Consider the following 17,920-nt stretch of genomic DNA (forward strand, 5'->3'; position numbering starts at 1 on the left):
GACTTTAACCATTTCCAATTTATTCAAGTATTATAACTGCTAACATCAAATTATAAACTAGAAGCCCTCCTCAAGTATTCAAACTATAGCACTGAAGGTCAATACTGACTGCATGTACATTCAGGGCTATTGTAAGTCAGGACAAGGCATCTAAACCTCTAAAGATTTCTGCGAATCTTTATGGGTTTTCTGGGCACCAATAAACAAAAGCAATCATCAATATAAAGAAGGTAAGAAGACAAATAGCAACACTATGCCGCATGCCATACAACAAACTTAGAGTTGTGTCAAAATTAGAACTTGGAAGTTATTTAAACTCATTGGCCCTCATATTTACTTCTCTGTAAAATAAGAAAGTGAAACTAAATTTCCTGTGAACTGCAACACTGACTTTCACTTTGAGAATTTCATGGACTTTTGAAGATAACATAGAAGAGCTTACCCCATAAGATGCTGCATTATGTAAAGGAATTAGTCCTCCTTTGTCTTGGGCATTCACGTCAGCTCCATGTTGTAACAAATACTCTGCAACTTCTAAATTATTGTAACCAGCTAATTTAGAAAAGAAGTAAAATATTTTTACTAGGTTTTTCAAAAAGTTAAACATTGAATTACCATTTGAGCTGGGAATTCAGCTCCTAGGTATATACTCAAAATAATTGAAAGCAGAGTCTCAGATACTTGGATGACAATGTTACAGCAGCATTATTCACAACAGCCCCAAAATGGTAACAACCCAGGTGTTCATCAACAGGTGAATAAACAAAATGTGGCATTTGTATACAATAGAATATTATTCACATATAAAAAGAAAATGAAGTTCTGACCCATGCTACAAACGGCATGAACCTTGAAAACATTATGCTATGTGAAATAAGTCAGACACAAAAGGCTTATATTTTATTGTATGAAATGTATGATTTCACTTATATGCAATATCTAGAATAGGCAAATTCAGAGAGAAAGAAAAGTAGACTTTACCATGGGCTGGGGGTAGGGGGGATGATAAAAAGTTTGGTAAATAATAGTGGTGATGGTTGCATAACAGTGTGAATATTTAATGCCACTGAAATGTACACTTAAGAAAATGGTTAAGATGACAAGTTTTGTGTTATGTTACTATAGTAAATTTTTTCTTTCAGTTCTTAATATAAAAAGTATATCTACGAGATTTTATATAAACCTCAAATTCCCCACTGGATTCTTTTTAATTCCTAAATATTTTATTATTTTGGTTGCAAATGTAAGTGGAATTTTTTTCTTGATTTCCCTCTCAGATTGTTCATTACTAGTGTATAAAAACACTACAGATTTTTGAGTGCTGATCTTCAAACCTGCCACTTTGCTGTACTCACTTATTAGCTCTAGTAGTTTTGCTGTGGATTTTTTTGGGTTTTCGACATATAGTATCATATCATCTGCAAACAGAGTTTAACTTCTTCCTTTCCAATTTGGATGCCTTGTATTTCTTTTCTTGTCTAACTGCTCTGGCTAGAACATCCAACACAGTGTTGAATAACAGTGGTGATAGTGGACATCCTTGTTTTGTTCCCTTAGGGGGAAAGTTTTCAGTTTTTCCCCATTGAGGATGATGTCAGCTGTGGGTTTTTCTTATCTTCCCTTTATCATGTTGAGGAAGTTCCCTTCTATTTCTATCCTTTGAAGTGTTTTCAACAAGAAAGGATGTTGAATTTTGTCAAGTGCTTTTTCTGCATCAATCGAGATGATCATGTGGTTTTTCTACTTTGATTTGTTGATATGTATATTACATTAATTAATTTTTTTATGTTGAACCATCTTTGCATACCTGGGATGAATCCTACTTGGTCATGGTGTATAATTCTTTTAATGTGGTGCTGGATTTGATTTGCAAGAATTTTACTGAGGATTTTTTGCATCTATATTCATTAGAGAGATTGGTCTGTAATTTACTTTTCTTCTAATATCCTTGTCTGGCTTTGGTATGAGGGTGATGTTGCCTTCATAGAATGAGTTAGGTAGGCTTTCCTCCTCTTCAAAGAGTTAGAGCAAGATTGGTATTAATTATTTCTTGAATGTTTGGTAGAATTCACATGTGAAGCCATCTGGTCCTGAACTTTTCTTTTTGGGGGAGCTTTCTAATGATTGATTCAATTTCTTTACTTGTGATTTGTTTGTTGAGGTCGTCTATTTCTTCTCAAGTCAATGTTGGTTGTTCATGCCTTTCTAGGAAGTTGTCTATTTTGTCTACATTGTCGAGTTTATTAGCATAAAGTTGTTCATAGTATCCTCTCATTACCTCCTTTTTTCCTGCAGGGTTAGTGGTTATATCTCCTCTTCCATTTCTGGTTTCATTTATTTGCATCCTCTCTCTTCTTCCTTTTGTCAACCTAAGGGTCTATCAATCTTATTAATTTTCTCATAGAACCAACTTCTAGTTTTATTGATTTTCTCAATTGTTTTCATGTTCTCAGTTTCATTTATTTCTGCTCTAATCTTCATTATTTCTTTCCTCTTGCTTGCTTTGGGGTTAGTTTGCTGTTTTTTCTCTAGTTCTTCTAAGTGGACAATTAATTCCTTGATTTTTGCTCTTTCTTTTTTGATACAGGCATTTAGGGCAATAAATTTCCCTCTTAGCACTGCCTTTGCTGCATCCCAATAATTTGATAAGTTGTATTTTCATTTTCTTTTGCCTCGAGATATTTACTGATTTCTCTTGTAATTTCTTCCTTGGCCCACTGGTTGTTTAAGAGTGAGTTGTTGAGCCTCCATATATTTGTGAATTTTCTGGCACTCTGCTTATTATTGATTTCCAACTTCATTCCTTTATGATCTGAGAAAGTGTTTTCTATGATTTCAAACTTTTTAAATTTATTGAGACTTGCTTTTGTGACCCAGCATATGGTCTATCCCTGAGAATGATCCATGTCTGTCAAGTCTAGCTCATTTATTGTATTATTCAATTTCTCTCTTTCTTAATTGATCCTCTCCCCACTGGATTCTATTAAAAATTTATCTTATAGAAAAATTTACCACTGGTCTCAAGTAGGAAACTTTCAATGAAGATATCTACTGATTTTGGAAACTTAAAGTTATAATGGTTGATTTGCTTATATTTTTCCATTTAAAATCTTCCTAAAAAATTCCCTGCCTCCATTGTTGTTATATACAACTTCCTGAAATCAGGTATATGGTCCAAAGGGCTGCAAGTAAAAGGTATCCAATCATATAAAGCCAGGGCCCACTTTCCCCAGGTGGCCACAAGGACATCAGCTTTGCTAGAGGACTTAGTGGTACACTAAGTATGTACAAGTATGGGAGCGGAACCTGTGTTATTAAGCCATGAAGTAATATTAGTATTTTATAAATGTGCCACAACCTCCTAGCTTCAACTATCTTGGGAATTTTTAACTATCTTAGTAAATACTCTTATGATATAATGTACAATTTATTTGACACTAACAGACTAAAATAAAAATTGGAACTAAGCGTGTCAACATAAATCAGCTATCACTTGAAAATTTTAAAATTGTTCAAAACTGTTTTATTCACATTATTTTTATTGTAGTTTTATCCTTTTGCTGAACCATCTAAAGCAAAAGAACTTAAAAAGATTAAGAAAAACAAAACTACCATAATTAAATACTACACTGAATTTAAAAGTCCTTCCAGGCCTCAAGGTGCAATTCTGTATAAGTGGGCAGAAATATATTATGTATATAGTTTGCCACTAACATTGACTTAAATAGTAATGTTAATTGTTCTAGATAAGCTACCATAACAATACAAAAAGGTAATATAAGTATGCATAGCACAATTTTAAGCCAGAGGTCAGGTCACATCTTGTTTTGCATGGACTAGTACTCCTGACTACTTATGGAAGGGAGAAAAGCTTTTTTTCCACCATGTTAATATCTGTGGTTTATCATCTCCAAAATGCTCTAAAAAGATACAAGACGGAGTAATTCTTTTCTTCAGATACTACTGTCTCAACTTGCATGGGGTAAGATTCTAAAGGTAAAAACCACATAAAACCAAAACTACTTTTTAAACATTAGCAAGACATTCAGATATATACATTAAGAGACTGAAACCAAATGAGAGAATAGTAGACTTCCAACTCCACTATACAAAGTAGTAGAAACACCTGCATTACTAATTTTTTCTCTTTTTTCACCACGTGTATTTAGATAAACATGGTTCCTTTTATCTAAATGTATTCATTTACATGAGTCAAATGAACTTAATGATGCAATGCTACTAAGATATTAGCTATTGATCAAGTATTTTTTATGGCTTGTTTCTAAGCACTTTTTTTAAAACTTTTTTTTTATTGTGAAATGTAACATATATACAAAGAAGCAGTAATTTTCCAAGTACATTTGAACAAGTTAGTTATAGAACAGATTTTAAAGTTTGATAAAGATTACAGCTCCATGATTTTTTTTGTTTTTTCTTCTAGCTGCTCCAAGAAATTGGAGACCAAAAGAAATATCAATATAATGATTCAGCAGTCATACTCCTTTGTTAACTCCTATCTTCTCTTTTTTTATGAAAAATAATATATACAAAAAAAGCAATAAATTTCAAAGTACATCGCAACAATTAGTTATAGAACAGATTTCAGAGTTTGGTATGGGTTCCAATTCCATAATTTTAGGTTTTTATTTCTAGCTGCTCTAAAGTACTGGACACTAAAAAAATATCAATATAATGATTCAGCATTCATACTCATTTGTTAAACCCAATATTCTCTGTGTAACTCCACTATTACCTTTGATCTTTCTCCCACTCTTCAGGGGTATTTGGATTTCTAAGCATTTCTTAAAAAAAATTTTTTTTATTGTATAATATAACATACATACAAAGCAAAGTAGTTTTCAAAGCACTCTTCAACAAGCAGTTACAGGACAGATTCCACAGTTTGTCATGGGCTACCATACCATCATCTCAGATTTTTCCTTCTAGCTGCTCCAGGACATCCAAGAAATTTTAAGGCAGCTGAAAAAAGCTGTACTAAAAATACCATGTTGTAAATAAACACTGAAGGCAAAGGTGCACTATGCCACTTTTATGAGTGAAAACATAGAACAAGTAACATTGGCAAGAGGTTTATGTAACTTCTGGAAGTCTTTAAGATTTTTTTCCTTGCTTGTGCTTAACAACTATCATCAGAAGAATGGAAAGCTTTAGCTTTCTACTAGGAAAGGAGACTCAAGCAGGCATTCCTTTTTTTCAAGTTTCTGCAGCCAAACTCACTTATCAAAGATAATTCAAACAATAAGATGACTTAGAATAAAGGGTTCCAGCCACATGGTGACTGGTGGAGCTTGTTTCAATTGTTCTTAGTAAATGTAAAATACTAGTTAAACATACTTGAGGTATGACTGACCTGTACAATTAAACTGAAGAGTATAATGGTGGCATTAGAATACAGTGAATTTGAATCTTCCAGATTTACTTACAGAAAATATTTTACTCAATATTTCACTCATAAAAGTGGCAAGTAAAATTATCCTTAGATGTTACCAACCTAAATCTATGAAACTTCATTTACTTACCTGCTAGATGTAATGGTGTTGAATGTCGGCCTTGGGTATCACGGCAATTTACATTATCAGGTGAAGACAACTTCTTTACTCTAGCTAAACAACCCTTCTTGGCAGCATCAAGCAAAGCTGCATCACCCCTAAGTAGGTCTTGGATATCAGTATCTCCATCTTTAACAAGATCTAAAGGAGTATTTCCATCCCTGTTTTTCTTTGTAGGGTCTGCACCATGCTAGGCATATGAAAAACAGAAACGGAGGATCTCACTAAAGTGTGCCCTTGGTCAATGAGAAAATAGTCAATATGATTATACCAAAGAAAACCATTTTATACTCTGAGACTATCTTAAAAATTAATGTGGTTGTTACTAATGTTCAATTTATAAATACTTATAGTAAAAATATAGAGACAGGTAAATGTTTTTTTTAATAATGCAATAATAAAGTAAAAATCTTTAAGTATGTTCAAAATGAAATGTCTTATTAAGAATTAACTTTCAGGAAAAGAGTTTGTATAAAGAATGAAGTTTTGATACACAGATGAACCTTGAAAATATCATTTGAGTGAAGCAATACAGACACAAAAGGACAAATATTGATGATTTCAATTACATGAAATACCTAAAATAAGCAAATTCATAGGGACAGAAAGTAGATTACAGGCTACTGGACTGGATGTCAGAGGTGGGAGATGGGGAGTTATTGCTTAATGGATACAGAATTTCTGTTTGGGGTGATGAAATAGTTTTGGTAATCAACACTGGTGATGGTAGCACAACACTGTAAGTGGATTAATATCACTGAATTGTACATATAAAAGTAGTTAAAATGGGAATTTTTGTGTTGCATATATGTTACCACCACAAAAATTTAAAAAAGCAAAGATGTTACCACTGGGAAAAACCGGGTGAAGGGTATTTGGATTTCTTTATATTATTTCATACAACTGCATGAAATCGTAGATTACCTCAAACTAAAGTCTTCTAAAAATTAAAAAAAAAATTACCTTTCATATATTACATTTTTTTTGTTTCATAAACCTTAAAATTAAGTAAAAATCAAACTATCCTTCTAATTTTACTATAAAATATCTATACTGGTACCTGTATTCAAACAGCACCATCAATTTCATCAGTTCTAAATAAACCTGCCTTAAAAATTACATAATACATCAAATGGTATCAGGTCAAAGATTTAAATAGGGAAAACTAAGATAATCAGAGAACTTTCATAAGACGATAGGTGACTTTAAACAATAATAAACTGACGTGTGTAAACATTCTTATTTATATATTACAGTAAAAGTACTTTATTTTATTCAGACATTTATTCTGAAATCTAGAGATTACATAAATTTGCTTCTCATCCTCTTACTAGTTTAAAGTTTATATACTTTATTAGAAGTATCATAAACATATCTATTTGTATCCACACTAAGTACTTAAATGTACCTGAAGAAGAAGTTTGCAAATTTCATATTTTCCTTTTGCTGCAGCTTCATGTAAAGGTGTAAATTTCCATAAATCAGCTACATTAACTACTGCTCCATGCTTAACAAGAAGTTCTGCAACTTCATAATGTCCATAAGAACATGCATTATGCAAAGGAACAAGGCCCCTGAAATGAAAAGAGCAATGCAACAGAAGGATATGCTTTAATGTAAATAATTATATGTAACTGATAAAAGATATTTCTTGAATCACTTATGGGATTATACTGATTGTTATTTTTATAGAATCTAAGTCTATTATATTCCAGAAATGGAATTTTGGGGGAGGGAGGAAAAAAATTTTAAATATTTTAAAAAACAAAGAACACAATGAACATCTGTGTACTTACTATCTAGAATTAAGAATTATATTGTTTCTAATAGAAAATAATTTCAAGATCAATTGGAAGAATTAAAATATTCTCAATGAAAACTGAAAAATTTACTACATTAAAAATCAATCCCACACTAATGTAATCCCTTTGGCCATTATAAAATTATTATGAGGCATTATTCAAATAAGCTTTTATATAGATCATAAAATTTATCATAAAATCTTAACTGAAATTAAGAAGCTTTATTTAAGGCAATGCTAGGAAACAAGAGTTCACTGTAAACTAAAAGAGCTACCAGCTGTCATAAAAATATTTTCAGATTCTCCTAAGAAGATCAGCTAAAGATAAGGAAAAGAGAGGTCATGGCAATTGGTACTTACCCTTTATCTTTAGCATGCACATCAGCTCCGTGTTGCAGCAGATATTCCACCACAGACACTCTATTATAGCCAGCTGCAAAATGGAGTGGTGTAGACTGACGCCCTTCAATGTCTCTGCAGTTGACACTCTGAACAGTACACAATTTCTATAGAATGAAACATATTGAACATACATTACATATTCTGATAAATGGGTATAACAATTTCTTTCCTTGTTTCAACTCATTTTAGTAGAAATTTCAAATGTTTGACCGATTTTCTCATATCAAATTGTTATTCTCAAACTATTTGCTATTTATTATTTCATCTAGTTATGAATGGGAATAACTTTTTTTTTATCTATGCCTGTTTCTTCAGCATTTTCTAAAGCTAGTAGGTAAATTTTTATCATTATCATTATTAGTATTCACATAAAGGTATACTAACTATCAAATATCAGCAATTATAAACCTTTACTTTGGGGAAAATATATGTATAGAAGTACAGCAAGGGAGCAGCTATCAGTGGACTTATCTCAAGTTAATCACAGAACAGGTAAATCAGTTCAGAGTTTCTGATATACATATAGATTGTTAGATATATAGATTTAGATTTCATTCAAGGGAACATGTTTCAGTGCATCTGAAGTAGGGCCTCAGGAATTTGTATTTTTAATGCGTGTCAGGTGTTGCTAAGCTTGATATTATGATTAACCATTCTATTTCTTACCTCTCAGTTTAATTTTGTTTATTCTGAGACAGGTTTTCTAATATTAGGAATCCAATAAGATATCTAGTCTAATGGATCAAAGTGTTCTTTGAACAATTAATATGTATATGTTCTTGTCTAGTGATTCATACCAAGTCACTTGACTAGAATAGGTAAGGAACAGAAAAACTGATGGAGACGAATTTCAAATGAATTTAAAAGCAGAGAGGAAGATAGTTTGATGTTTATCACAAGAAGAGAACAAGGGAGAGAGGGAGGTCTTTCTCAACTCAAAGGTATTCTTTTGTTCTTTAGTTTCTGCCCCTAGCTTCATCTCTTCATGTATCTTTCTCTAGATTGCTTGTTTTAATTTAAAGTCTAGTTATTAAGACATGTTTATCAAATATACTTTTATGTTCTCTAAAATAAGATGAACATATAATAAAATAGCATTATAACAGCATTTTTTCCTTTGAAAAATGAATTAAAAGAAATACTGATGTTATATGGAGATGATTATCCTGCCTACAAAGATAAAGTGCTACAAGGGATCTCAAGGAATTTTAAATTGATTTCCAGAAATTTCTTCATTTAAAGGGCAGTTAATGGATTCTCTTAGAGCTCAAGTTGAGATGAGACCTGCACAGTTATTTATCAGAAAACCTGAAATTATTAACTTGTGGGGTGAATCTATTCAGGATTGAGAACATGACAGAGAAATATAGTGAAACTGTTTCACACAATTACTTCTGCCATTAACTAAATCAACAGATTTGGGTTTTTATAAAATTTCTTATTACCTGTCAGTGCCTCCTCAAAAAGGATCAGCACTGTCTAAAAGAGAGGGAAAAAAAGGCTTTTTGTTCCCTATTAGGCTTTGGAAATTAAAATAATAGTGAATTAATGAAGAATTGTTTAATTTATGAAACATGCTAAATGAATTTTTTTTTTGTATGCTGTAAGCCGGGGGTCACAATTCATTCTTTTTCCACATGAGTATCCTGTTTTTGCAGCACCATTTGTTGAATGTTTTGTTTTGTTTTTGTTTATTCTTTACTTGTTTTGGGAAGTGCATGGGCTGGGAATTGAGCCTGGATCTCCTGTATAGCAGGCGAGAATTCTACCACCCCAATGGAACTACCCTTGCACCCCAATGAATTTCAATGAATTATATTAACAGAATCTCAAGAAGTCAGGCTTTTGAGTTATTGACCTTGGTGTATAGTTTCTGTATGTAATAGGCATATCTGGTATAGTCATTAAAACATTACATATGCTTCTATAATAAAAGAAAAAACAGAATCTAAGGAAGGGAAGACTGTTGTGGGAGATGGGGGAAGATGAGAGCCAAAGTTGGCTGTTCTTAGAAAGAAAAATATTCCAGACTAGGTGAATCGAAGATTATTATGAGATAGTGGCTTGGAAAATGGCAATGTTTACTACTGTGCTCAACACTGGGTTCCCATCAGTAGGGTAGAAAAGGGCAAAGAAATGAAAACCTCAGAAGAAATCTGCAGACAAAAGTGACACACTCTTTAGGATTTTTTGCTCTTCTGTTTTATGTGTCAGCTGTAAACAGTAATGGACAATTTGATATACCATATTCTTTTAAAAGGACAAATGAATAGGTTCTTTAAGCAAAATGATTTGGTATTATATGCAGTTTATTTCAATTTGTGAATGTGACTTATTTAATGAGACGTATGTAAAACTAATTTCTTTTTCTTTTACTACCCAATGCTCCTTACTTGCACAGAATTAGATTAGTTTTACTGGCCTCTTTTGTTAAAGAAAGGAACATATAAATAACAAGGCTCTTTATTATTGACAGTACACATTCAGTAAACAATGCCAAAATAAAAATCCAAACAAAACAAAAACATAAAATCATATCTTACTTTTACAGTTTCTACATCTCCAGCCTTTGCAGCTTCCAGCAATTGTCTATCTGCCTCTGAATTACCTAATGGGATACCCTCTAAAAAGAGAGAGAGGAAGAGAGTGATTAACTCATCTTAGGGGGTGGGTCCAGAAACTATTGCAGGCATCTTATCAAGAAGTGAAGTTGTTTTACTGTTTGGAAGGAAATCTCCACATTTGTGAGGAAAACAGCAAGATTCTCTTAAAATGTATGTAAATATCTACAATCATTATAAAATGTGATCTAAACCAATATAAAGGAACATAAAATAGATGATGAAAGGTGGACTGCTCTATAACCAAGTCATGTGCAAAACTGGCAAAGTATTAAATTAGGAGAGAATGGTAAGAGACCTGAGGTTCTGCCACTATCTGATCTGGGGCAAGTCATTTTAACTATCTGGGTCTCAGATTTTTCAATTTTAAAAAAGCTAGATTAGAAGATATCTAAAGTCATTTCCTGTTCTGAAATTCTATATTTTATAGCTCATTAAAACTTTCATAGGAAAGGAAAAAAAAAATCTAACTTGTATCTTATTACAGAATTCCAGACGGATTTATACATTGTAAATGTATAAAAAAGTAAACCTTAAAAGTACTAGAAAAAAAGTTAAACTGTTCCTCAAAAAGTTCAAAGAATTTCTACATGAACCAGATATTTCCAAAGATTGAAAGCAGGGACACAGATATGCATATGACAATGTTCAAAGCAGCTTTATTCACAATGGAGAAAAAGATGACTGGATACACAAAACATGGCATACACACACACACACACACACACACACACACACAATGAAATATTATTCAGCTATAAAAAAGGAATGTTCTGATCTATACCACAACATGGATGAACCTTGAAAACATTATGCTAAGTGAAATAAGCCAGACAGAAAAGGACAAATACTGTATGATTTCACTTAAATGAAATATCTGGAATAAGCAAATTCATAGAGACAGAAAAGATTAGAGGTTACCAGATACTGGAGGTAAGGGAAAATAAGGAGTTACTGCTTAATGGGCACAGGAGTTTTCTTTGGGTAGATGAAGAAGTTTTGGTAATGGATATTGGTGATGGTAGTACAGGATTGTAAATGCAATTAACGCTACTGAATTGTACACTTAAAAATGGTTAAAATGGCAAATTTTATGTGAGTTATATAGATTTACCACAATTTTAAAAAGCTTCTTACAGCAGTACAATCAAAAGCAAAAGCAGAAAAGAAAATCAATTTGGGAAAACGCCAGGTAAATAACACAGCATTAAATAAAGTTACGAAGCAAGCAACAAAATGAAGAAAAAAGTCACATTGTTACATATAATAAAAAAATATATTTAATATATACACATCTCTTATGGGAATAAATACCACAGAAAACCTCAACAGACAAATGGGCTGAGGATATGAATAAGCAATTTCACCCCCCCCAAAATAAGAAAGAAATTACCAATAAACATTAAAATATGCTCAAGCTTACAATCAGAAAAGCAAATTGAGATACAATCTTTTTCATCCATTAGCAGTCAAAGAGGAAATGGGTTGTATACTAACAATATTTCTATAGTTTGCATTCTCAAAAGCACCTTTTACTTCTGTAATTTAACATACACACATTCACCCAAAGAAAATATTAAGAATCTAATACCTAGTATTGATAGACAAACAGGTCCTAACATACACTGTTTGTGGGAGGGTAAAATTGTACTTAAAAGCTTCTGTGAAGACAATATGACAATTATAAGCTATACTGTCATCTGGATATCACCCCCCAAATTGACACTGAAACAAATGTGTGTTTTATGGAGAAGTAAAGGGAATCTTTTTTTTTTCTTTGTGTGTGTGCGTGTGTACATGGTCCAGGAATTGAACCTGGGTCTCCCGCATGGAAGGTGAGCATTCTACCACTGTGCACCCTAGTAACGGGAATCTTGAAAGCCAGCTGTATAGTTCACAGTTTTGGCAGATCCCAGGAGACTGCATCAATATGTCTTCCTCTTTTAAGCAGTGTTTCTCAAAACATGGTTTTCAGAACATTATAGCCATAAATAAGAATCATCAAGGGTGACTATGAAAGATACAAAAGGCTTGACCTGTTATATATCTTCCCATCTGAATTTTGAGATGTCAGAGCTATTCCATTAAATACTAATAAATGCTAGAAATGTAGTCAAAGGCAGCTTAAGATTTATAGGACCAGATTTCTAGGCTGAAATGTTTAACCTATGCCAAGTGTACTATAGTTTAAACGAAACATTTTTAAATGTAATGAATTATGTGTACATTCACTAAATATGTTTTAATAATTCAAATAGGTGCTTACCTTGTACAAGCTCTACATGCCTTATATATGAAGGATCTAAAAAAAAAAAAGGAATAAAGTAGGGACAGTATTTAGAGTATTACTTATCATGAGGGTTGCTCTACTAAAAGGCCCTTACTGCCTTTTAAGTTTCCTTTCTTTAGAAAGATATATTAACTGTTTTATCTTATTCTTAAAATTTCCTTGATAAAACTTAAGAGGCAGCTATTTACTCACAGAAATTGGGTAGAAAATGTTAATGGAACAAAATTATAACTAACACATTTGGGCACTGAGTATGAGTTAACCAAAAATTCTCAAAAATGTTCTTTTTACTACCAACTTCTTCAGTTAACAATAATTTGTGAGAAATGTAAAAGATTAGTTTTCAAAAATCAATTTATGAAAGGAATTAATATTTTATGAAAGGAATTAATACCTTGAAGAAGTTGCTGCACGTTTTCATTTCCCATCTGTAAGGCAGTAAAACCCTGAAGGGATATAATGGAAGGATCACATCCATAGCTCAGAAGTAGGCGGCAGGTCTGTAGATGACCACAATGTGCAGCTCTGTGCAGAGAAGTCTGACCAAGATTATCCAGAGCATTAACCTTAACAGTGCAGGGAAAAAAAAAATTAGCATGCATACAGAGTTTAAAACCACCCAAGCAGAACAAATGTTAAAATAAATTTATTTTGAAATGCTAGTGATAAATGAAAGTGAGGGGTAAGGGGTATGGTATGTGTAATCTTTTTTTTTTCTGTTGTCTTTCTTTTTCTAAATCGATGCAAATGTTCTAAGAAATGATGAATATGCAACTATGTGATAATATTGAAAATTGCTGATTGTATATGTAGAATGGAATATGTTAATATTTTTGTTTGTTAATTTTTTTTAATTAATAAAAAAAGAAAAAAAAAACCACCCAAGCATGTATTTTATATTTGCTATTAAAGTAAAATCTCAATTATTCCTTTATGAAGCTTATAAGCCTATTAATCGGTGCCAAATCACAGTATTTTTGCTCAAATCTAGAGCATAAATTCACCAATTCCTGAAAGCTGTATCAAAAAGAAGACCCATTTTGGGGTCAGAAGTGTGAGATATTGAATAACAGCTGTGTTTAGCATTAAAGCATTCAGGTTCACTGCATTTAGAGCTAGAATTACCTAGACAAATCTAATCCATGTTATTTTTACGGATTTCTGAAGTCCAAAGTTATGAACACTAATCCCTACATAACCAGTACCAAAGCTAGAAACTAAATTAGCATTCAAACACTCCTACTGGATTAGCCCTCTATCTCATTTAAAACATAATCTGAAGGAATAAACATACTACGGTAGATTCATGTATGTAATATTAAATCACAATGAAAAGGAACAAACTACAGATTTATAAGTGTCTCCATATCAGTGTGCTGAGTGAAAAAAACCCACACTGTATGAATCCATGTATATGAAGGTGTAAACAGGCAAATCTACTTGAAAAAAAAAGAACAGTTGTTGCCTAGAATGGGGCATGAGAGAAATTTTCTGCCATGAGGCAATGTTCTATATTTTGATAGGGATTTTGGTTACACAGGTATATGCACTAATCAAAACTCAGCAAATGCACACTTAAAATTTGTACATTTCTGAAACTACAGCTGTGTTCCAGTAGCCATGTTTCATGATGACTGTTTAATGATACAGCTTTCACAATGTGACTGTGTGATTGTGAAAACCTAGTGTCTGATGCTCCTTTTATCTACAGTATAGACAGACAAGTAAAAAAAAAATGGATTAAAAAAATAATAGGGGGAACAAAGGTTAAAATAAAATGAGCAGATTGAAATACTAGTGGTCAATGAGAGGGTAAGGGGTATGGGTATGATATGTACGAGTTTTCATTTCTTTTATATTTCTTTTGCTGGAGATGAAAATGTTCAAAAAAATGATTCTGGCAAATACACAACTATGTGATGGATGATACTGTCAGCCGCTAATTGTATACTATATATAGAATGTTTGTATGTCAAGAATGATTGTATGTTTGTTGTTTACAATAAAAATATTTAAACAAGAGATTTGTACATTTCACTATCTATAAGCTTTACATCTGAAGAAAAACTGTAAACAAATGTTGAACTCTAGTTGCTGATGTGCATGTGGAAATACCTAGGGGGAAGTGTATACATATCTGGAAACTACTTTGAAATCAGTAAAAAATGATATACTGATAGAGGGATAATTGATAGATAAAATAGATTAAAATGTTAGTAGTAGAATCTAGGTGTGGGTATACACTTGTTTTCTGTAAAAGTCTTCTCAAGTATGCTGTATACTTGAAATTTTTCTTAATAAAATAAAAGCACCTGGAAGACTGTCCTCACCTCATTCCTACTCAGGGAAGTAACTTTTCATAATTTAACTGGGAAATTAAATTTCTCAATAATTAACCCTGTGCTCACTGATTGTCTTGAGACAATGGTCAATTCATAGTCACAGATCAGAGTGTATCTGAACAAGAAAACAGCAAAGACTTCTAAGTGAACCTAAAATTAGACTACCAACAGATAAAAACTAAGTTTACAGAACCTAAGAAAATGATTTAAAATGCTCAGGGGAAATACTCTTTTTATTTATTCATACACCAAAACTCACTGAATATGAAATACATCCACTTGAAAACTTTATTTGGGTACCATTCTACATCATGATTAGGGTGAGCATTTTGTACTGGTTCACCCAGGATGTTCCTGGGTTTAGCACTGAAAGGCCCGCATTCCTGGAAATCCCTCAGTCCTGGACAAACCTGGATGGTTGGTCAACCCAGTTAAGAGAGTTTCAAAGAATTTCACAACTCAAGTCTGATATGAATCCAGCCATTCAGGTAATAAACCACATTTATTGAAAAAAAAAATCAATGAAAGCTACAGAAAAGACAGACAAATGAGATATGCCAAGCAGTCCAGTGGAAATAAACTTTATTTTATTCAAAAACTTAGAAGAGATTATGATTACATATTATGAAAAATTCCTCCAAATTGAAGAGAAATTAGGATACTGAAAGGCAATGCCAAAAGAAATAGTAGTATTCTAATTGATTCTTTGGGAGGAAGGACAAATCAGAAAACTATTCTGCAAAGACCATTTAGGGCAGGGCCTCAGAGGCCACTCTCTATTTCTTTCTTCTCCTTTCACCCAGAGCAGCTCCATTCTTTCTGTTACACACCGAATTTCTACTAAAGAATTTGTCTGAAGAAGGCAAGGATCTGTGGCTAAAACATGTGAGAACTACTGAAATAGGTGATAGTCATACTTTTCAACTTGAAGATGCTATGTATATCTTTTACCAAGCAGTATTTCTTACAAGTCCTAGATAGGTAATGATGATTTCTAGCCTTAACCAAAGCATAACTATTCTACAAATGAAATGTTTTGTGCATAAATGTCAACTAAAGAATAGTAAGGTCCCAACATGGGGAACTATGTAATTTTTACTCAAATTATTTAAATAACTTATTTCTTTCTGTTCCAAGTTCTTGGCTTACGCCACTGAAATAAAAGATGTTAAGTAAGGCTGTGACTAAGGTAACTAACAGGAGTTATCATGGCAATCAAGGAGTAGAAAGGGATATAGATTAAATACTAGTTTACAAAGACTAGGAAAGATAATAACCTTAAGGATAACTTGAGGGTATAAAGTGGGATATAAAATTAAAAAGAGGGCGGGCCACGGTGGCTCAGCAGGCAAGAATGCTTGCCTGCCATGCCAGAGGACCCAGGTTCGATTCCTGCTGCCTGCCCATGTAAAAAATTAAAAATTAAAAAGAACGAGAGAAGTAAGGACATATAGGAACGATATATATATATATTTTTTAGGCGTTCTTTTTTTTATTTCTGTTTTTTTAAATACCAAAAAAAACACCAAATAAACGAAAACATTCCTATTTTGATCATTCTGTCCACATATATAATCAGTAATTCACAATATCATCATATAGTTGCCTATTCATCATCATGATCATTTCTTGGAATATTTGCATCTATTCAGAAAAAGAAACAAAACGAAAACAGAAAAAAAAAATTATACATACCATACCCCTTACCCCTTCCTTTATACATACCATACCCCTTACCCCTCCCTTTCACTGATCACTAGCATTTCAAACTAAACTTATTTTAACATTTGGAACGATATATTTTTAAAGTAAGTGATATTTTTCTAGAGATACAGAAAATGTATCTGCAAGACTACTGTTAAGTACAGATTAAGAGGTAAAAAAAATACTTTTGAGAGAGTTAACAGTACAGAACATAAGACATTTCATCCTCTAAAAAGATAATAACTCATTGGATTTACTCAAAGATTATCCAAAAGGAAGTATACCTTTGCTTCATGTTTCACCACTACTTCGACAACATCATTATGAGCTTTCTCAGATGCCACGTGTAGAGGAGTCAAGAATCTTAAAGAGAAAAAGTCAGCCAGACAATGATTATCTTTTCCAAAAAATATCAATAATATTTCATTATTAAAGCATACTTACTCTTTAGTTTTTTCATTGATGTTTGCTCCTTTTCTTAGCAACAGTTCACATATTTGTTTTCTTTTGGGATATGGAGATGCAGCAGCGCAATGCTAAATAATTTAAATTATAGCATTAATCAAGGATCATAAATAACTATTTTTAATTTAAGAACAACCGTGTTGCCTATCAAGAACACTTAAGTTATTTAACTTTTTGTTTATTTTTGACCTAACTTTGCTCTTCAAAGACTTTCCAATGGAAAAAATGTGTATTATCAAATTCTGACTGAGTCTGAAAATCTCAGCTACCAGATAATATATGTTATTATTTTGATCAAGCTCTCAGCTACCAGATAATATATGTTATTTTGATCAAGCTTCATATTTGTTCTACAACTTTCAAAAAGCCATTACTGATGTGATGAAAGCTTAAATATCTGTGACCAACACCACTTTCAAAATGTTTTACATACAGCTTATGTTTTTCCTGAAGGATTAAAGAAACACCCTAAAGACTGCACTTTATTTACATAAAGAAATAACAAGAGCACTGTTATTTCTGTTATAAAAAGCCCTGTATTGTGCTTTATAATAGCAATGAAGGAATAGCTAATAGCGGAGTAATGTTCTTCCTTCAACTAGATGCTCCAGCAGAGTAAGAACCTTGGATTACCTGTCTGGCAAAATCAGTAGTATAAAACGATAACTCTCTTGAGTTGGAAGCTGTAGCATCTATGTCTGTGATGTATCAAGGAGGAAAGACAG

At 32.4% G+C, this 17,920-nt stretch overlaps 1 protein-coding gene across 2 annotated transcripts in view; it reads right to left on the minus strand.

The window, feature by feature from the left end:
• Nucleotides 1-17,920, minus strand: part of TNKS2 (tankyrase 2) — a 72,345-nt gene that overhangs the window by 15,805 nt on the left and 38,620 nt on the right. For both annotated transcript variants that reach the window (XM_077125453.1, XM_077125452.1), the window contains exons 10-18: nt 17,175-17,266; nt 17,015-17,093; nt 13,079-13,250; nt 12,661-12,696; nt 10,317-10,396; nt 7,732-7,877; nt 6,979-7,144; nt 5,541-5,760; nt 443-552 (exon numbers count right to left, since the gene is read on the minus strand). In XM_077125453.1, the coding sequence (XP_076981568.1) occupies nt 443-552; nt 5,541-5,760; nt 6,979-7,144; nt 7,732-7,877; nt 10,317-10,396; nt 12,661-12,696; nt 13,079-13,250; nt 17,015-17,093; nt 17,175-17,266 (1,101 nt within the window). The remainder of the gene's footprint in view (nt 1-442; nt 553-5,540; nt 5,761-6,978; nt 7,145-7,731; nt 7,878-10,316; nt 10,397-12,660; nt 12,697-13,078; nt 13,251-17,014; nt 17,094-17,174; nt 17,267-17,920) is intronic.

The sequence above is a fragment of the Tamandua tetradactyla genome, chromosome 13, assembly GCF_023851605.1.
Source record: "Tamandua tetradactyla isolate mTamTet1 chromosome 13, mTamTet1.pri, whole genome shotgun sequence".
NCBI classification, from domain to species: Eukaryota; Metazoa; Chordata; class Mammalia; order Pilosa; family Myrmecophagidae; genus Tamandua; species Tamandua tetradactyla.